A 22,088-nucleotide genomic window follows, 5' to 3' on the forward strand; every position below is an offset into this window, starting at 1 on the left:
ATTTTATCTGTCTGGTAGTCCTTCAAACAGTGACAACACTGAGGCAAGATTTATGATTAATCCAACTTTTTCTTCCAGTTTCATTTTTATTGAACATTTCCGCTGAACATTTCTGCTGGGATGAACATTTCTCCTGAACATTTCTCCTGAACATTTCTGCTGGACATTTCTGCTGAACATTTCTGCTGGACATTTCTGCTGAACATGTCTACCAAACATGTCTGCTGAACATCACCTTTGTTCTTCTCTCCTCCCCTCCCTTTCCTAAATATTCCATTGAGAAGAAAAAAAAAACAAATTGAGCAACACACAGCAGTAAACATTCACAGGTTTTTTTTCTTTTTATACTAACAAAAGAAAACAAAATTAAAAGTACCCGCCCCCTGCCCCCCCGGGGTCATCATGGCTACCCAATAACTATCGCTGGTTATATAGATATTGTAAGACCCAACAACAGGCACAAAAATTTAAGTGGGAAGTGTCTGTAACTCCATAAAGTATACAATAAAGGGATGCCATTTATAAAAAAAACTTGTCCGTACGACCCTTCATCGTATACCTTATTTTCTCGAGTTTTAGAAAAAACATCACATCCTTTAGCCACTGGGAGATAGATGGGTATTTAGCAGACTTCCAATGCAACAGTAGGGAACGTCTTGCTATAAGGGATGTGAAAGCAATAACATCCTTTTGTATCGAGCTCAATGGAACTGATTCATCAGGAATCCCAAATACAGCAATCAATGGGCAAGGTTTTAAATCTACCCTGAGAATAGTGGACATGATGGTAAAAAAACCAGACCAAAAACCATGGAGATCAGGGCAGAAGAAAAACATATGGCCAAGATGGCAGGGAGAGCCATGGCATTTATCACACTTGACCTCTACGTCTGGATACATCACAGAAAGTCTCGACTTGGACAGATGGACTCTGTTTAAAACTTTGAACTGTATAAGTCCAAGACGAGCACAAGAAGTGGTAGACTGTACCCTCCCTATAGCATGTTCCCAACACTCCACACTTATCTGTACTCCTAACTCCGTTTCCCACGCATTCCTAATTTTGTTACTCGACTCACTACCTAGCGCCAGAATAAAATCATAAATCCTAAAAATCATTCCTCTCTGATGTGGATTGTTTGAAAACAAGCTTTCCCAAGCCTGTTCAGGAGGCGCAGAGGGGAAATCAGGAAAACATCTAGAAACGAAATTCCGAATTTGAAAATACCGAAAAAAATGCGTCACAGGGAGGTCATAAGTGGATGCCAGATTGGCAAATCTATCAAACACACCATCGGCATACAAATCTCTAACTTGTTTAATACCCTTGTCATACCACACTGAAAATGTGGAGTCCAAACATGATGGAGGAAATAGATGGTTGTTGACTAAAGGACCCAAAGAGGATGCACCTACAAATTTAAAGTGCCATCTAAATTGATACCAAGTCATAAGTGTGTTGAGGACAACTAGATTATCAGTATATAGGGAGAGTTTTGTAGGTAAAGAGGAGTAAAGCAAAGCAGGTAAAGAGGATTCCCTACAAGATAGTTCCAATTTAGACCAAGAAGGTCCAGGAGATTTAACCCAGTAGCAAAGTTTATGAATGTGCGCAGCCCAGTAATAGAATTGAAAATTGGGTAATGCAAGTCCTCCACGAAGTCTACTTTTCTGCAATAAAGATTTACTAACCCTTGGTGGCTTCCCTCCCCAAATAAATGTACTAATTATCTTATCCAATGAATCGAAGAATGATTTTGGCAGAGAAAGAGGCCCTTGCTGGAACAAGAAAAGAAACTTCGGTAATATATTCATTTTGACGACACTGATCCTGCCAATTAGAGAAAGGGGTAAGTTACCCCAACTCTGAATGTTAGATCTAACCTTTGAGATAAGGGGAGTGAAGTTAGCTGATAAAAGATTAGATCAAGAACGTGTCACGTTGATACCTAGGTATTTAAAACCTGACTGACTAAATTGAAATGGTAAATCTGACTGTTGGAGAGAAAATGCTGCAGTATTGACAGGAAAACAGTCGCTTTTATTTAAATTTAATTTATAACCAGGGACAACACCGAAGGACTCCAGAACACCCAAGACAGCTGGCATAGAGGCAATTGGATCGGTTACATACAATAACAAATCATCAGCATATAGCGACAATTTGTATTCTACACCGTATCTAACTATTCCTTTAAACAAGGGAGAAGATTTTAGTGCAATAGACAGCGGCTCGATAGCGACAGCAAAAAGCAGAGGGGATAAAGGACAACCTTGACAACACCCTCGTCCGAGAGCAAAATAATCCAAATAAATATTGTTTGTCTGAACCCTGGCATTAGGGGATGAGTAAAGGAGGCTAATCCAAGAAATAAACTTATCCCCAAATCCGAACTTCCTCAAGACTGCAAACAAATATTCCCACTCAACCCTATCAAATGCTTTTTCAGCATCTAATGAAATCACAATCTCAGGGAGCACAGACGAATGCTTTGAATAAATTATATTAAAGAGTGTACGGGTATTAAAAAACAATTGACGTCCCTTTATAAAACCGTTCTGCTCTTCAGATATAATATAAGGGAGTACATTCTCTAAACGAGATGCCATTACTTTCGCCAACACCTTTACATCTGCATTAAGCAGAGACAGCGGTCTATAAGAACCGCAGGAGGATGGATCCTTACCCTCCTTAAGAAGCAGAGCTATCGTGGCTTGTGTCAATGTTGGAGGCAAAGACCTACATTCCAAAGATTCGTTGAACATAGCCAAAAGCAATGGAGCTAGTTTTCCAATAAACGTTTTAAAAAATTCAATTGGAAACCCATCCGGGCCAGGAGCTTTGTTAGATTGCATAGTTTTAACTGAAATTAAAATTTCTTCAAGAGAGAGTGGGGAGTCCAGCTGCATAGGAATATTCGAATCAATAACAGGGTTACAAAGATTTTGAAGAAATGCATTCACTTTAGTATTGTCTGTTGGAAATTCGGACTTATAAAGCGAAGAGTAAAATGATTTAAAAGTAGCATTAATTTCCATGGGAACTTTAGTGACAATATTATAAGTGTTTTTCATACTAGGTATGAGACGGGAAGTGGCCTGTCACCGTAGGTGATGTGCCAGTAAACGACTCTGCTTGTCGCCATGTTCATAATATGAACCACGAGTACGTAACAATAAGCGTTCTGCCTCTTTAGTTGAAATAAGATTAAATTCTGCCTGCAAGTCAAGACGCTGTTTAAGAAGTTCTGGAGAGGGGTTCAATGCACATCTTTGATCGAGGTTACTGATCGCAGATGTAAGTTCATTAACCCTAGCAGTGCGTTTTTTATTACAGCGAGCAGAATAAGAAATAATCTGCCCTCTGATATAGGATTTAAGTCTCTCCCATAACAATGAATAAGAGGTGGAGTCATTCTGATTGAACAATAGAAAGTCATCAATAGAAGTAGAAATGAACTCACAGAATTCACTGTCTTCTAAAAGAAGAGAATTAAATCTCCAAGGCGGTGGGCTACGTTTATAAATAGAAAGATGAATATCTAATTGTAGAGGCGCATGTTCGGAAATTACAATACCCAAATAGTCAGAAGAAACTACACAAGAATCAAGAGTGCTGTCTATAAAAAAATAATCAATCCTCGAATAGGAATGATGCACCTGGGAAAAGAAATAAAACTTTTTAAGAAAGGGGTTACGGGCTCTCCAGGGATCAACGAGACCATTCTGACACATAAAATCGGAAAATGTTTTAGACATTGCAGATTGATTCAGAGTACGGGGATTAGACCGATCTAAGTTTGGGTCAATTACACAGTTTAAATCTCCACCGAAAATCAACAGGTGAGTATTTAAGAAAGGGAGATTGCTAAACAATCTATTAGCAAATTCCACATCATCAAAGTTTGGAGCGTATACATTTACCAACAACACCTGTCTTTGCATTAGAGTACCAGCAACTATAATATATCTACCGTTCGCATCAGCGATAACGTTAGTGGACGAAAACTGTAACCTTTTGTCAATTAAAATAGCGACCCCTCTTGCTTTTGAATTAAAGTTCGAGTGGAAGACTTGACTCACTCAAGGGCAGTGTAACCTGTGATAATCTTTAACACGTAGGTGCGTCTCCTGTAAAAATACTATATTGGAGTTTAAACGTTTCAAATGTGTAAAAACCTTAGATCTCTTGACAGGATTACCCATCCCTCTGACGTTCCAACTAATAAATCTTAAAGGCATGCCTGTCCCAGCTATGCTGGGATCCATATTACTACTAACTATTTAAATAAAGTAAACCATAGGAATATAAATAGCCAGTTAGAGCTGAAGTGGGACCTCCCCCCAACCCCCCCGCCAAACACACACCCAAAGTCTCCATAAAACAAGGGAGACAGCAGTGTTTCCCACCAAGAGTTGTCCACAATGTGAAAACAACTCAAAGAGTAAGCTGAACTAACAATCAAAATTACCTAAACAAAAAAAATTCCAGTAAGAGAAAAGCCCCCTACTGACTTCAAATCTGATAAATAGTCTGCGCACATTAACAAATATAATGTCCTTACCTTTTAAAGACTTGTAACAAAAAATATAACAGTGTAGCACGTAAAGTTGAGGAAATAACACTAATAAAATTAAATAAACAGAAACTCTAACCCAGTCAGAGCAACAAAACAGAGAATTAATACAGAAGTAGATTTAAGAGGAGTGAGTCCACAAAATCTAGACGAAGTAATGCATCGACAATATCTTCAATAAGAATCCGAATTCTGTAGAGCTGGAAGGCCGAGTGCAAAAAAATAATAAAAGAAAAGTAAAGAAATACTCCACTATATAGGTGATGCAGTTCACCCCGATATCAAGAGTTTAACATAGTCTCCTGCTTCCTCCGCTGAAATAAAGTCCTTCTGAACACCGTTATATGTAATGCGAAGCCGAGCTGGGTGAAGTATTCCATAGCGAGCGCCCTCAATACCACGAAGTTGACGCCGAACCTCGTTAAACGCGGCCCGGGCCCGGGCTGTCTTGGCTGAGTAGTCCGGAAAAACGGAGATGGTCAAATCCCTCACTTTAATCTGCTGGATCTCTCTCGCACGGCGTAAAATGTCAACACAGTCACTGTGATAGTGGAATCTGCACACGATAACTCGTGGTCGTTCACCAGGCCTGGGCTTCGGCTGAAGGGTCCAGTGGGACCGGTCCAAAACCGGCTCCTTCTCCAGATCAAACACTTCTTTTAGCAAGGCCGCTACAGCAGCAGTTGTACAGGTGTCAGCATCCTCTGGAACTCGCACTATCCTAACGTTATTACGCCGTGACCTCGACTTCAAATCCTCACATTTATTCTCTAATTGAGTCACGGTCGCAGTGAGACTCGATAGTAGTCTTCATATGAACTATGTCATCGGTGCAACCAGAAAGCGCGTGCTGCATTTTCCCAACAGTACCTTTCAGTGTTGATATGGTAGCCTCGGTAGCAACTTTATCACTAGCCTGCTGTGTTTTCACGGCCTGCAGGTCAAGCTGGGTAGTAGACAGTGCATCCCTGAGAATCTCCTGGAACTCCTTTTTAAAAATATCGGCAGTGTCCTTCCTCAGTGAAGCCAGCAACTCAAGCTTGAGTGCGGCGAAGTCAGGGTCACCGCTCGGCAACGCGGATGCAGATTCAGAGGGAGAAGGGGGCTCGCTCGCGGCACGCACCCTAGCCCTCAGTTGTGTCTGAACGGGTTTTCGTGTTCTTTCCAGACATTTTAACGAGCCACAAAGTTAAAAGTGCAAACAAGGAAAAGAAGTAGAATAAGTCAAAATATATTAGATGACCAAAAAGTGCTAATTAATTACAATTTTAATCGAAATCAGCAGGAGACTCCAAGTTCGCGTCTTACTCCATCGAACTCCGAATTCGAACCCCAAAATCCAAGTCCAAATCCAACTTTTTCTGATCATGCCATGCATTGACAGCTAAGTTACCTCAGCATTAATAAAACAAAATTTAGGCTACTAGCTGATCTGGAAAAAAATGCATGTAGAAGAGTCTGCCCCGGATGATGAATAGTCCAGCTAACGCCCCCAATTGCTGCTAAAGGTGGCACAACCAGATTTTAAGTTTAAGGGGGAAATTAATTTTTCACATGGGTAATAGGTGTTGGACAACTTTTTTTTTGCTTCAATAAAAAAAACTGTATTGTGTGTTTACTCAGGTTGCCTTTGACTTATGTTGTATTTCATTTGAAGATCTAAAACTATTTAGTATGGGATATGCACAAAACCAGAAGAAATCAGGATGGAGCAAATACTTTACTGTATTTGTAAAGTACTTTACTGTAAGCACCGTACTTATTATATACTTATATACTTTCACAATAATAAACAAAAAAAAATCGCATTAATGAACTATTTCCAATGACAGGAAGCGAAGGTGTCGCATCAGCACATCTTTCAAGCAGAGAGCTCAAAAAACTTGCAAAAATGCCCATAATTCTGGATTCATATATCGATTAGCTGTGACATTTTTAATTAGGTGAAAAGAAGACTGTTCTTTCATTTTGTCTTCTGATGTTGAAATACACAGCACTTATGCAAAATGCATAAGGTGGCAGGTCTGAAATGTTAATTTAATCATTCTCTTTCATCATCTGGGAAGGGCATTCGTACCTGACCTTTGTAGAAGCAGCCAATTGCACCAAGTCTGGCTATGACAGACAGGAGTGCATGTCCAATGCTAGGTCGCATGCCCCTTACCTGAGTGCATAAATGACCCCATTGAAATTGTTGGCTTTTTTGATATATTTGGGCAAGCAAGCATTTCATCATCTTTGAAACAGTGCCTGTTAATAAGGTTGATGTACAAAACCACAAGGAAAATTAGCTTTTTCAGTTATTTATTCAACAGAAATATCAGTAGATGTGATAGTCTTCTGTCATATTCTTAGTGGATTTGCTAGTGTGTTTAGGATCATTATCCTGTTGAAAGGTCCACTTTTGGTTCAACTTCAACTTCCACACCGATGGCCTCACATTTTCAAGCTCTCTTTGATATGATGCAGAATTCATAGTTGAATTAATGAATGCAAGCTGTCCAGTCCTTGAGGCAACGAAGCAAACCCAAACCATGACATTTCCCCCACCATGCTTCACAATTAGTATGAGGTGCTTCTCCTGATAAGCTGTCTTTGGTCTGGACCAAACATGTCTGCTATTACTGTGGCCAAACAAATCTATCTTTGATGCATCTGTCCAGAGTACATTATTCCAAAAGGCCTGATCTTTGCCTATATACTCAGTGGCAAACTGTAGTCTTGCAAAGGCTTTTTCCTGGCACGCCTCACATGCAGGTCATATTTGTGTAATCTCTTTCAGATTGTAGATGCATGCACTTTGACACCAACAGTTGCAAGACTTACTAGCAGATCCTGTGATGAAATTTTGGGGTTCTTGACTTCTTTTTGCATCAGACGGTCTGCTCTTGGGCAAAATTTGCTGGGACATGATATGAAATGTTTAAAAATTTTATTAAGTTCATATATCATTGTGTGGATATGTAAAATAAGGATTTAATTGGGATAACTCACTTGAACTCCTGTTAATTACAGTAGGAAAAATCCATAAGCCTCTAAGGGGTTCTCCCTATTTCAGTTATTATCCAGGTGAAGGGGCACCTGAGATGTTGTCTGTGAAAGGTGGGAGGAGGAACTTTCACAAAGCAAAAATGAAGGTCGGTATGTTCTAGACCTGAGATCAAAGCTTCACATGTTTGGCCAATTAACACAGGATAGTTTACTACAGGCTCAGGAACATCAGTCCTGGCTGCATCAAAGGGACACTTGGCTGCATGAGTTTTTGCCAGGAGATCAACTGCTCATTTGCCTACCAATGTCAAGCTCCAAATTACTGGCAAAGTTGCAAAGGCCCTTTAAGGTCACATGGCAAGTTGGAAACATCAACTGTGCAGTAACACAGACAGGGGAGGTGCACTGCAAATATATCACCTCAACATCCTAAAATGATAGAGAGAGGCAGTCCCTGTGGCTCTGGCAACAATGGTTGATGAGGGGGAGAAGCCGGTACCATAGGTGAACCTAAAAATCCACCCGTGGAGACCACCTCTCCCTGTCCCAAAGAACAGAGGTTGCCCACTTGCCTCTACCTTGTCAAACTAATCTCAAGTGGTGGATTTATGCTGTAGCCTCTACGTTTTGCTTGAGTACAAAAAACAGCTGGTTCAGGCAGAACTCCACCCCATACTAGAAAAGTAGTCTTGGTCTCGAAATTTGACACTTCCCAATGCCACGTATTGATGAACTGCATGATTGGTTAGGGTTGGCTTGTTTTTATTTGACAGTGGCTTTAACTTGCCACATTTTAATATCTCATAGACAGTTCACAGCCCTGACACCACATATGCTGCTGCCTACCTAGAAAACATTATAATCTATAGAAATCATTGACAGTGGCACATTAAACATGTGACGGCTGTCTTGAGATCCTTGAGTTGGGCAAGGCTCAGAATAAGTATTGTAACTGGACTTCCACTTGGGCAACAGACAGGTGCATTCCCAGATTTATAAAACAGCAGAGATTATGACTTGCCTAAAAAGCTGACTGTTTTTTTTTTTGAAGATTTGTGCCTAATCACGTGGATGTCACCAGCCCTCTGACTGTCCTTACTAAAAGGTGAGCAAATCCGGTTCAGTGGACAGAGCCATGCCAACATTTCTTTACTCATGTGTGCTCTGTGGCTGACAGATATTACATTCTCTTAGGATAGAGGACTGGGAAGGCTGTGTTGTCTCAGGCCCTGTTTACACTAGTGCATTTTCATTTTAAAACAGCGTTTTTAAATGAAAAGATCCTCGTCCACACTACACGACCGAATACACGTCACATGACCGACCATGTACACTGGGCATGCGTATACAAGTATAAACAGGAAGTTGGGTGCTAGTCACCGGCAGGCACAACAATGCTAGTCACTGACAGGCACAACAAAACCGGCATTGGTTCAAGTCAATGGCAGACCAGATGGCTCCCTGTTCTGAGTTATGTTTTGGGGGTGTTTGTCAGTGGACACGGGCATGCAAGCTAGTTTGTGAATGGAGGGCAGACTCAGAGAAAATGGGTGGTAATGAATGAGCGTTGCCACCTTTTCATGATTAACAATGCTCTATTTATAGTTTATGTCTCACAGTGAGCTTTTACATGCCCTAGAAGGTAGAGCTGGTGTTTCAGAGGAGAACGACATAGCCAGAGATCATCCTGCTTTGCTTCTGAGTGTATGGGATGCTTTCAGTTTAAATTGAAAAGATTACTGTGCTGTGAAGCATGCAGTGAAAAATAAAAGCAATAAAAGTAACAATGCTCATCCTCTAGCCTGCTTCTGCCTCCTCAAATATTCTTGGTGAAAGAGGATCTATCCTCCAATCTGGACCCAACAGGCCTGGAAGATCTGCTGTCCATTCATTGCCTTTAATGAAATTTACCTGACTATGGCTATAAAACACCTCATGCAGCTAGGCGTCTGGCCTGCACGAATGCCATTTATATGCAGTTTTGTGTCTGGCTGTAGGCAGAGAGTACATTATCAAGACTGGTATTTTGATTAGGGAGCGCTCACAGGAGCCCCTTATTTTTCCTGCCCTGATAAATGCTGACAACAATTTTGAAAATAATTGGAAGTATGTGGATGATTTAAACCTCATCCATGTGTGCCACACAGCAATGGTAACATCTCCCCAGACAGTTCTGGATAACTTGGACAACTGGGTCTTCAACAGTAAAATGACATTAAACCCAGCTGAATGCAGTACCTCTTTTCTGTCATGTTGATTTATCTTGGGTTAATATATTTTTAAACATGCGTCTAATAATTTAACATTGTATATGATTATTTTGTATTCCTAAATGGGCTGTAAAATTTTTTATGTTCATAAAATGCCTAGCTCATGAAAATGTAGTGTTGTGCATTTTCAGAATTTATTCCAATATTCTCAGCATGCTTTTAACAATGCATTTGATACTGAACATAGTGTACAGTTTATATAAAAAGTCCACACGCACCTATTAACATGGCAGGTTTTTTTTTTTTTGATTTAAAAAAAAAAAAGTCAGAACCTTTTTTCACCTTTATTGTGAAATTGCAACATATAAAAATCAAGTGACAAATGACCAGAGATGTTTTAGGGAAAAACAAAAAACCTTCCAATAAAACACTTGTATAAATGTGCACACCCTTTTATAATTGGGAAGGTGGCAGTGTTCAGAATCAACTAATCACTTTCAAATTCATGTTAAATGTTAATTAGTATACACCTGGCATCAATTAAAGTGGCTGATTAAACTCAAATCAAATACAGCTGTTCCTATAGGATTTTCTGGGCCTCTTCTTATAATATCCAGCTGGAAAAGCAATGGGCTTCAAAGAGCTTACAAAGCAGGTATGGGATCTCATTGTTGAAAAAGGATAGGGTTACAAAAAACATTTCCAAGGCATTGGATATACCATGGAACAAGTGAAGAAAATATGACACTGGATGCTCCCCAAATGTGACAATAATAAAGGAGAAAATTGGAAGTCTCTCAGTGTCAAAGACAGACCTGGAAAAGCAACTGAAAAAATTCTGCACCGACGGCATGAAGAGATCACCCTCCCACCTGATATGCCACCAATCCAACCACCAGAACACCAACTACATTTCAGCCCACCTAGATGGAGTAAAGTGAGGAAAATTGTGCATAGAGCAAGGGCCTCATCAGCCCCAGGTCCCAGTTGAGTTCCATACAGGCTCTACAAAAATGCACCAGATATCCTGCAATTCCTCTGGAGGCTTATGAAGGTGGTATGGTGCAAGCAGGAGATACCAACATCCTGGTGGTGGGCCAGAGGAATCCTGATCCCATAGGAAATGGTCTCATCAGAAATCAGCCAGTTTCGCTAGATCAGCCTCCTAAATGTTGAGGGCAAAATTTTCTTTAGTGTGGTGGCTCACAGGCTATCAGGATACCTGCAAAAAAAACCTTTTGATTGATACATCAATCCAGAAATCAAGGATATCAGGCGTCTCTGGCTGCTTGGAACATTCTAGTACCATCTGTTATCAGATCCAGGTTGTCAGGAAGGAGGGAACTGACCTTCATGTTCCTGTACAGCTCTCGAGTTCTTCAGGGTCCCAGTGGCTCTCACAAGCCTCGTCAAGGCCTACTTCCAGGACATCCAGCTATGTTTGACAACATTAGATTACACCACAGCGTGGCAACATCTGGAAGTGGGAATCATGGCCGGCTGTTCCATCTCCCCGCTGGCCTTCATGGCTATGGAATTGATTAGAGCATCTCGATGGGTGGTGGGAGGACAGAGCTTGAGACGTGGCCTGAGGCTGTCACCTGTCCACGCATACATGGACAACCTCACAACACTCACCACAACCAAAGCTTGTACTGTAAGGCTGATGAGAACACTTCAAGAGAACACTGAGCTGGCTTGGATGAAGATGAAACCAAGCAAGTCCAGAAGCATCTCCATAATCAAGGGGAAGCTATCAGACCAACGCTTTTACGTTTGTGATGAAATTATTCCAACGGTCTCTGAGAATCCTGTGAAGAGCCTAGGTCGATGGTACCATGCATCCCTCAAAGACACGGGGCAAGTAGATCAGCTCAGCAAGGATGTCATCAGTGGCCTGAAGAGCATCAACAGAACCAGACTGTCTGGCAAGCTGAAGCTCTGGTGTATGCCATTTGGGCTCCTTCCATACCTCATGTGGCCACTAATCCTATATGAAGCTCCAATCCAAAACTGGAAAAGCTGGAGAGACTGTTCAGCTCATACATTAGGAAGTGGCTTAGTCTTCCTAGGTGCCTCAGCAGGTTAGGGCTCTATGTCAGAGGAGTCCTAGAGCTACCCATTTCCTGTCTCTCAGAGGAGTACAAATGTGCCACAGTAAGACTGGAGATGACGCTAACAGAGTTGAGTGATCCCTTTGTAGCCAAAGCTGCCACCATCCTGGCTACTGGGAGGAAATGGACCCCAGCAGAAGCATCCAAGCAGGCAAAGGCAGCGCTCAAGCGCAGAGACATTGTGGGCTGAGTGCAGCAAGGGAGGGGTGGTCTTGCCCTTGGGAACAGCACACCAAACTGGAACAAGGCAACTCTGTCTCAGAGATGCAGGCTTGTGGTGCAGGACATACGTCAAGAGGATGGGCAGCAAGGTGCCTGAACTTAGGCCATTGCTCAGGCAAGGCAAGGGAAATGGACGAGATGGGAGGGAGTGAAGAGGAAAAATATCTCCTGGAAAGAGCTGTGGGAAATGGAGCCATTCAGAACAAGCTTTATCATCAAGGCTGCCTATGATGTCCTGCCGTCTCCCAAGAATCTCAGCCAGTGGTATGGAGAAAGACCTCACATGCTCATTCTGTTCAAGTCCAACACTAAAGCACATCCTGGTGGGCTGCAAGACCAGCCTCACTCAAGGCCGATACACCTGGCAGCACAACCAGGTGCTATGATGTCTTGCAGCAGTGGTGGATGGTCGGCAGATGAGGATGAGCGTTCCCTTCCTTCCCCTTCATCCCACCGACCGGCAATAGCATTTGTCCAGGAAGGTGAGGGTCAATCCAGACCCAACTCATCAAGAACAGACACTGGGTGGCTAGGCGGGCCATGCGATTGGAAGATGGTGGCAGATTTAGGCCAGAGTCTCTGCTTTCCAACTGAGATTGTGTCAACCAACCTCAGACCAGACCTTGCGCTATGGTCAGCCTCACTCCATCTCGCATGCATCATCCAGCTTACAGTGCCCTTGGAGGATGCAGTGGCCTATGAGCGCAAGTAACTGGGGTACGCTGAGCTTGCAGCTGATGTGCAACATCGTGGCTGTAAAGCAAAGGTCCAGCCAGTTGAAGTAGGCTGCAGAGGGTTTGTGGCCTCATCAATGCCAAGGCTACTCCAAGAGTTGGGAGTACAAACGAAGGTCCACCAACACGCAAAGACCTGTCCAGAACTGCAGAAAAAGGTAGTCAGTGGCTCTGGATAAAGAGAAAGGATTCCACCTGGGCCCTCAAGTGAGTCGATGGCATCGAGGGACTGAGTCCAGGATGCTGGGATTCACTGCTGAACCCTCCGAGGGTGTCGTGAAGAGCCATCACTCACTTGACCAAGCTTAGGTAGCATGTATCACCTGTGCAATTAAGGGATAATATCAAGTCATACATAACAGACCTGCATAATAAAGTTACTCCGAATAAGACCGGATGCATTTCTTTGTAAATTGGAAGAGAGATTGTTTCTGTAGACTTGTGAATTCATTCTGCTAATACCACCTTGAGTTATTTCATCAATAAAGATTAGTGAGCCGATTCCAGAAGCAGCCATGCAAGCCGAAGCCATGACACTACCTCCACCATGTTTCACTTGTAGCTCACTTGAGCTTGTATGTTTTAGATCATGAACAGATCCTTTCTTTCTTCACACTTATGCTTTTGCTAAGGCCTTTCCATCACTTTGGTAGAGGTTCCAGAATCTTGTTCCAGAATTTTGTCTCATCTCTGTATTTCTTTGCAAATTCCAATTTGGCTTTTCGAATCTTACTGCCCATGAGTGGTTTGCAGCTTGTAGTATGGCCTCTATATTTCTACTCTTGAAGTCTTCTTCGAATGGTGTATTGTGATGCCTTCAACCCTGCTCTGTACCTTCACCCCTCACTTGTAAATACCTAGGGTGTGCTGTTTGAAGTTGAGATGTTTATCCAATGTAATGCCCAGATATCTGAAATGCTCCACCCTTTCGACCATCTCTCTGTTAATGATAATACTGGAAGGATGGGTCAGTGTTTTGGAAGCTCTAAAAACCAGTTCCTTAGTCTTTACGACATTAAGGTGGAGAAAGTTATCACACCATGTACTAAAATGTGCTATGGAGCATTGATAGTCCAAAATAGAATCATTGTCCTTATTAAGCAATACAAGAATGGCAGTATCATCTGCATATTTAAAGTAATGAGTGGTGGTGACTGGACTCTGATAGTCATTTGTATAGAGACTATAAAGATGTGGACAAAGTACACACCCCTGAGGGTCGCCAGTGTTGGAATCAATAATGGGCGATAATGCATTGTACACCATTACCACTTGTGGTCTATTAGGAAGGAAATTATAAATCCAGTGTGCTAGTGGTGATGGAACTTGCAGACATTGTAGTTTCTTGATTACCTGATGACGCTGAATTGAGTTAAAGGCGGAGCTAAAGACAATGAAAAGAAGTCTGGCATAATTTCCACTACATCCTCTGTACCTCTCTTCCACTTGTATGCAAACTGGAGGCAATCCAAAAAGGGTGAAACATATGGAATCATAACGTTTTGAACCATTTTCTCAAAGCTTTTCATTATGATCGAAGTTAATGATGCCGGCCTATAGTGATTTAACTCTGGATGAGTTTTTTTTGGGAACAGGAATATCAACTGATGTTTTACATGTGACTGGTATTGTTGAAGTGCAAAGTAATTAAAGAAAAAGAGAATGGAAAGAAAAACCCTGGGGGTTTATTCCAGAGCGCAGTATTTCAAGACCTGATCTGGAATTCCATCTGGCCCGGGAGCCTTATTCAATTTGCACCTAATAAGCAGGAAATGGATATCCTGCTTAGTTAGAAGGGACTCATAATCCAGCTCTTGAGAAGGCAAAGAATCCAAAAGGCTATCACACTCTGCTGAAAAATCAGAGGTATCAAAACTGGCATAGAAATGATTAAGATTAACAGCAAAGTTGGTGGGATCTGGTACAGAAACAGTCTGTTTAAGGGCTTGTCCAGTAAGAGACCTGACTTGCTGAAAAGCCTGTTTGGTGTTCATATTTGCAAAGTCCTGCTCCAATTTATTTTTATACTTCTTTTTAGCCTTAAAGATTTCAGTTTTAATGTCCTGATGTATAATTTTGAGACCAGCAAAGTTCTTCTGCTTAAAGGTAAGTTTTCTCTTGTGGAAAAGATATTTTATCTATGAGTTCAAAGGATGTTACAAAGGAGTAAAATTTTCATCCTGTGAACAGGCGAGTCTATGCCTCGCTCTGACATCATTTAATTGAATACTCCAAACAGCACAGTCACTAACAATCCATGTAATAATAATCCAAATCCAAATAATCCAAATCCAACTTGTCCAATTTCCCATGTTTCAGCCATAGATAAACAACACACAAACAAACAAATGCACACCCAAATGCACTGACCGTGCCAGTATAGTTCTAGTGAATGACCTATATATTGCCAAGGCCGATATATTGGCTGATATTTGGCATTTTTAAATTATCGCCGTATGTGACAAGCCAGACTTTTGATGCATTATAATGCATAAGCTCATTGTTCCTTATTCTGGCTAAAAAACTCAGATGTGAGTGTAAACATAACGAGCAAGGGTGAGAGAGAACAGACCAGCACAGAGATGTGTGTGTGTGCTATTGAATGAGTCCACTGAAAAAGGAGAAAAAAAAGGCCACAAAAAAGGCCTTTTGTGTTGTCCTTAGCCTGCCTCCCACCTCCTCATTCCCGACCCAACCCAGTAGTGTTACAGCAATATAATAATAACAAAACAATCAAGTCAAGTGAAAGATAAAAGTTTATTTATTACATTTTCTTTTCCACACTATTCAAAATAACAGACATTCAAAACAAAAACAGGGCGCAGCAAAATGTTAAATTGCGTTTTGCCACATTTATTATTGTTTTCAAAGAAATATTAAAATAACAGAAATCGTAAGCCTATAATTTCCCATGCTAAGTTGTTTCTCTTTATTGTTACAACAGTTTTCTGTGATGTGGCAAAGAAGCGTTCTGCTGCTGAAGTGAAATCTTATGTGTCCAGTCTGTGGCTTGAGATGCGTATCAGCCTGGTGACCTTTTCCTCCTGAAGGTGGTTACGCAAGACACATGTTAATGCTATGCATGTGTTAATGTGAGTCAATCAGAGTAGACCTTACAGGAGAAACATGTGGAGGGAAAAATTGCACATACAGAAATCTTATTTATATGTGCAATTTTGAATATTTTTACCGGACATGGTGTCTGACAATTTTTTATTTTATTGGATATTTTGAATTTTTAACAGTATTTACTGACTGACAAAAACTCTTATTCAGGGCATGGTCCTGAAGATACATATCAAGTTTCATGATGACATGATGGCATTGCTGAGATACCTTCACATCCTGGTTTTTTTTTTGTTTTTTTTTTTTACATTTGCCAGTGCGTTACAAGACAATGGTTTTGAATATCAAAATTCCTTGATAAATTTTGTTCAAACAGGTCTTACAATATTGTGAGTCAAATTTGGTGAAGATTGGACAATTTGGAGGAGTAGCAAAAATGGCAATTAAATGTAAGTATTTTTATCATGTGGTTGTAAATTTTGAGCAGTAGGTGGTGCTATCACAAAAGTTGTTGCATAGCCTCAGGTCAAGGTCCTGAGGATGCCTAGTAAGATTTGTGTCGGTGCGCAAAGTCATTGCTGAGATATAGCCTCACGTTCTGTTTGGCAGCTTCGCTGTTAGGTTCGTTGGCCCATTACGGGCAAACCATTTGGAGTAAACAAAATTCTCTTGATGACTTTTATGAGGCTTACTCTGTAGATGACGTGTGCCAGATTTGGTGATGATTGGACAAAATTTGTAGGAGTAGGGAAAATGTGTTTTTTTTTTTTTTTTTTTTTTTTTTTTTTTTTTAATCCGATGGGTGAACTCGTCTTGACCCAGGGAATCCAGGGATAAATGGCTTTTAAATTTTGGGTACATGGTTCAAAAGTTATGACCATAAACATACTTCCAAATTAGGCCAAAATTGGATACAATGGGGCACTAGAGGGTTGGCAGCACTTTTCCCAAATTTGGTCAGAATGTTCCTTAGACCCTCCTCAATCAGTGTTCCAAATTTTTTACCTTTATACCAGGCATTTTTATGGGCTGCCATAGACAACCTAGCCAGAAGTAGTAGAAGAAGAAGATGAAGAAAAAAGGTAGAATAGCAATAGGGATGTCTTATGGTCTGATGAGACCAAATTTTATCTCTTTGGCCATAATGCCAAAAAATATGTACAAATGGAGGAAATTCAGTACTACTGTTACCCTCCCCAGGAGTGGCCAACCAACAACGATCACTCCAAGAGCGAGATGTGTAATAGTCTGCGAGGTCACAAAGGAGAAAGGGTGACTTCTAAGCAACTAAAGGCCTCTCTTAATTTAGCTAATGTTTATGTTCATGAGTCCACCATCAGGAAAACACTGAACAACAGTGGTGTGCATAGCAGGGTTGCAAGGAGAAAGCCACTGCTCTCCAAAAAGAACATTGCTGCTCATCTGCAGTTTGCTAAATATCACATGGACAAGCCAAAAGGCTATTGGAATAATGTTTTGTGGATAGATGAGACCAAAATTGAAACTTTGGTTTAAATAAGAAGGATTATGTTTGGAGAAATTAAAACATTGCATTCCAGCATAAGAGCCTTATCCACTCTGTGAAACATGCCGGTGATAGTATCATGATTTGGGCTTGTTTTGCTGCCTCTGGGCCAGGACAACATGCCATCATTGATGGAACATTGAATTCTGAACTAAAGGAAAATTCTAAAGAAATCTATCCATGAACTGAATCTTAAGAGAATGTGTATGCAGCAAGATAACGACCCTAAACACACAAGTCATTCTACCAAAGAATGGTTAACGAATAATAAAGTTAATGTTTTGGAATGGCAAGTCAGAAACCTGACCTTAATCCAATAGAAATGTTGTGGAAAGACCTGAACCAAGCAGTTCGTGTGAGGAAATCCACCAACATCCCAGAGTTGAAGCTTTTCTGTACTGTGGAATGAGCTAAAGTTCCTCTAAGCTGATGTGCAGGGCTGATCAACAGTTACCAGAAACATATAGTTGCATTTACTGCTGCACAATGGGGTCACACTAGGTACATTCTTTTGCCATTCACAGATATGTAATAATGGATCATTTTCCTCAATAAATAAGTGACCAAGTGTAATATTTTAATCTCATTTGTTTAATTGGGTTCTTTTTATCTTTTTATATTTTATTTGGTTTTAGGTCATATTTATGCAGAAGTATAGAAAATTCTAAAGGGTTCACAAACTTTCAAGCACCACTGTATGTGGATTGGCTTCTCTGCCAATAGCAGAAAAGGCAGGCGACACTGCCAGATTAGCACCCACTGTAGCATGGTCAGGGAAGGTGTGAGAGGAGGAGAGCCCATGGCATCTTCCTCTAGCACTGTGCTCAGTTAAGGAACGTGGTTTTCTTGGTATACCCAACTGGTTGAAGTGATAGATGCCTCATTTTCCCATGTTTTTACCTCGTGTTTTTTATTGACCTGGCCTGTGTAGCAAATCAGTTTTACCTAGAAGATCCTTAAAATGTGCACACTCCCTCTTTAGTTTACTACATTCCAAGTCCACTTTTCCCAACCTATAAGTCAGTTTGGCTTTTGTACTACAATTCTGCTCTTGTTGTTTCTTACAATCTGCTAAGTTGGCTGTATCACCAAGATATGAAATAGTCATTATTATCTGAAGGACATTTGATTTATATCAAATTGATTTTAGACGAGAGACACACAAACGTAAAACATAGAACATTTAATAATAAGAAGAAAGGTATTCATCAATATGATACGAAATATATGGCAATTGAAAATAATCACTATACAATTGGATAAAGAGTGGAATGAAGCTTAATGGCAGACCTCCAACAATGACTCTAGGCAGCTGTTTGGGATCTTACTATTTGAAGTGGGCAAAAAATTGGATCTACTAACATACTAATTCTAGCCGAACTACCATGCGAACATTGAAAAAGGTGTAGCGAGAAGCTTTATCATTACAATGGTCACTCTTTGGTTGGTCTTACTCTGTCTTAAGCTTAGTCCAACCATGGCATCAATAGAGATCAGAGAGAGGTAGTCCTCAGTGTGGCACAGTTCAGCAGAGGTTGTAATGAATGTCTAGCCATAGCATCACATACAATTCTCCAGGTATCCTGGAAGAATGCTTATGATGTGTTTTCCTTGGATATCAAGATATGTTGGTTGTTCAAAGGAATTCTAGGGTGAAATTCTAATTCACATCCCCTATGGAGTGCACCACCCCCACATCATGTGCCTCAAGTACCCTGGTATAGGCTCCAGGCTCCCTGTGACCCTGTGTAGGATAAGCAGTACAGAAAATGGATGGATGGACACCACTCCCACATTATCTCAATGTTTACATAGACTATTTTATAGCCTATTTGATTGTGTATAGCTTTTTGCAGATGACATTCTGAAAAAATACCTCTGCCTGCTCTGTTTTATTTGGAAATAATTAATTTCGTTTTGACTTATGGTTGAAATGTTGAGGGGGAAAAAAAAACATTTACTGAAAAATTTTATATTCAGGGTGTTTGGCTTATTTATTCAATAAAAACTTACTTTTTTCGTAGGCCATTTTTCCTTTTTTTGTGGGTTTTGGATCCAGTTACATCAATACAGCATCTAATTTTTTTTTTAAATCTAAAAGCTGAGGTTCTGCTGAAAAACACTTGAGGTAACCAAACACTTGAAGTAAAAATAAATAAATAAACAACAACATGGTATATGGTAAACTAAATCTATGGTAATGTTTAACAATACCTTAGACTCCAGAGGGGTTAATATTACCATATTTTAGATTTCTTTTTCTTGTTGAGAAGTGAAAACTGCTTTTCTGCCACTAGCAGTAAATTAGGTGAACCGATGAAATATGTAAATATGTATACTTCGTTAGTAAAAAAGGCTAGTGTTCCATTTGAGACACTATTTCCTTTCTAAAATTCACAAATTAGACGGTAGAGTACATAGTGCATTGTGTAAGTGTATAGTACGTCATTTGGGACACAACTTTAGTATTTACTCTCCGGTGCGAGTTTTCGGTAAGTGTACCCCGTGCCGTGCGCAGACCAACTAATCGATAATGAGATTCGTTGAGAATGATTTTCATAATCGATTATTATCGATTTTATCGATTAGTTGTTGCAGCTCTACAGCAATTACCCCTCTCACCCTTACCCAGCTACCATGCATTATAAAGCCTCTTCTTCTTCCTCTTGCACAAGTGGATTGTTTCCTAACTGTTCCACATTCAGGAATTATAGCATGCCCAATACAATTTCCCTTTCTGATTTATGTGTTTTTGAGAATTGGTAGTACTGGAATTGCACCTATAAGCTAAATTTTGGAGCATGTCTGATTGGTTGCTATAAATTATGAGACAACACACTTGCGTTATCAGTTTGTTTGACATTACCAGATCAGAGCAATACCAGAACCCTGCAGTTTATCTAATATTTTGTATGTTTTTCAGTTTGACCGTTAGCTGCATGTAAGGATTTATAAAAATAAGTATGTGGATAAATACATGTGAAAAAAAATCAGTGTTATCCATTGTTCACCACTTATACTCAATACATTCCTGGGTTAAGTGAAGACAAATGTGTTTAGCGTTTACAAAAATGGACTTAAACATTAAAATTCTGTGAACAAAATGAGAAATGTGTATACTCGTGATCAAATGAGCTGTTGATGTGGAGTATTTCACACAATGTTTAGAAAATAATCATTTTCATATGAAGATTGTGCTTAAGCAATTGAGAAACTGTTATACCACATTAATAATACATAAACAGAAGAGTAGTGTGTTTAGGCCATGCACTAAGGCACAACTATGTTTGGATGTTTGGTTAATACTATTTTTTTCTTTCTTTAAGTATTGTTGTGAACATAGTTTGGTGATGGTTTAGCTGGAGTCATAGGCAACTGAAACAGAAGCCTGCCATATTTACTTTTAATTCACGCATGCACTTTCACTTCTCCCTGTGAAGAATGCTTTCCCAGAATGTCCAGGGTGGAGCAAGTATTTAGGGTCACACTTTCACTCTCTAAACACCCATCTCAATGTAGTCAAGTAGTTAGTGGGCATTTGTGTTATTTGTTTGTTTATCACTTATTATTCTGTCTACTTTTTCTTCTTCAAGAGATGAGTGCCAATTGCTCTAGGCACAATGAACTAAAAAGTGAACTTGCATATGTAAGTCTTTTTTGTTTGTTTGCTGTTTTTTTTTTGTTTGTTTTGTTTTTTTTGTTTGTTTTTTGCTATACTATAGCATTCTCCTATTTATATTGACTATCAACTAGTGTTTCCTGGACCTGGCATACAAACTGGATGTGCAGATATCATTTTTAAGCCTGGAGTGTTTTTATTTATTTATTTTTTTAATGTTTTCCCTGTAGGAACTGACATGTCGGGAAGAGCTGCTCACACTCTTGTTATCGCTGCTACCACTAGTGTGGAAGATTCCTGTCCGAGAAGAAAAGTTCCCTGGTTAGTGTCAATCCACTCTAAAATTATCTCTTGCTTACTTGTTAAATTAATTTTAGCACATGTATAGGTCTGTGATTGACTAGTTGAGCATGAGCTCTTGTTTTGTAAAATAACAAAAAAAAAAAAAAACATAACACAGTGGAACATTTATTTCAATTGAGCAGGAGTTAAACTAAATACACATCACATAGATAATCAGACAGAAGATTAATTTAGATAAAGATAATTTCTGCTTTGTAGTTGTCCTTCATTTGGTTTTCATTTATATCTTAATATTTGGTACTCATTTAAATAATTGTTAGTATTCATTTGGGCATTTTATGTCTTATGGAAACATGTGAAATGTCTTTGAATGAAGTATTATTAGAATGATTCCATTAATAGTTTAGCAGCTCTTGTACAAATCCCATGTAACCAAGGAATTCAGTTGGACTGTTTCTGTTTATCTAAGGTATTTAGTGCTGGCATGCTAATCTGTCCTAACATGTGCCTCTTACCTTGTTTCCTTATTAGTTCCCATATTTGTTCAGCCTTTTTTTCACCAGAAGCATACATACAGTCTACATTCTAATAATCAGATTAAACAAGATTATCAGGTTGCTCACTAATCAAACTTAGAGGATCTGTTTCAGGTTATGCATCACGGATCACATTTATAGCCCAGTGCTGTTCAACAGAAATGTAGAATTAGGATCTAAATTTCATGAAC

At 39.9% G+C, this 22,088-nt stretch overlaps 1 protein-coding gene across 6 annotated transcripts in view; it reads left to right on the forward strand.

The window, feature by feature from the left end:
• Positions 1 to 22,088, forward strand: part of lyst (lysosomal trafficking regulator) — a 238,577-nt gene that overhangs the window by 46,018 nt on the left and 170,471 nt on the right. For all 6 annotated transcript variants that reach the window (XM_053620709.1, XM_053620710.1, XM_053620711.1 and 3 more), the window contains one exon: positions 21,289 to 21,379. In XM_053620709.1, the coding sequence (XP_053476684.1) occupies positions 21,289 to 21,379 (91 nt within the window). The remainder of the gene's footprint in view (positions 1 to 21,288; positions 21,380 to 22,088) is intronic.

Source organism: Ictalurus furcatus, chromosome 3, assembly GCF_023375685.1.
Source record: "Ictalurus furcatus strain D&B chromosome 3, Billie_1.0, whole genome shotgun sequence".
NCBI classification, from domain to species: Eukaryota; Metazoa; Chordata; class Actinopteri; order Siluriformes; family Ictaluridae; genus Ictalurus; species Ictalurus furcatus.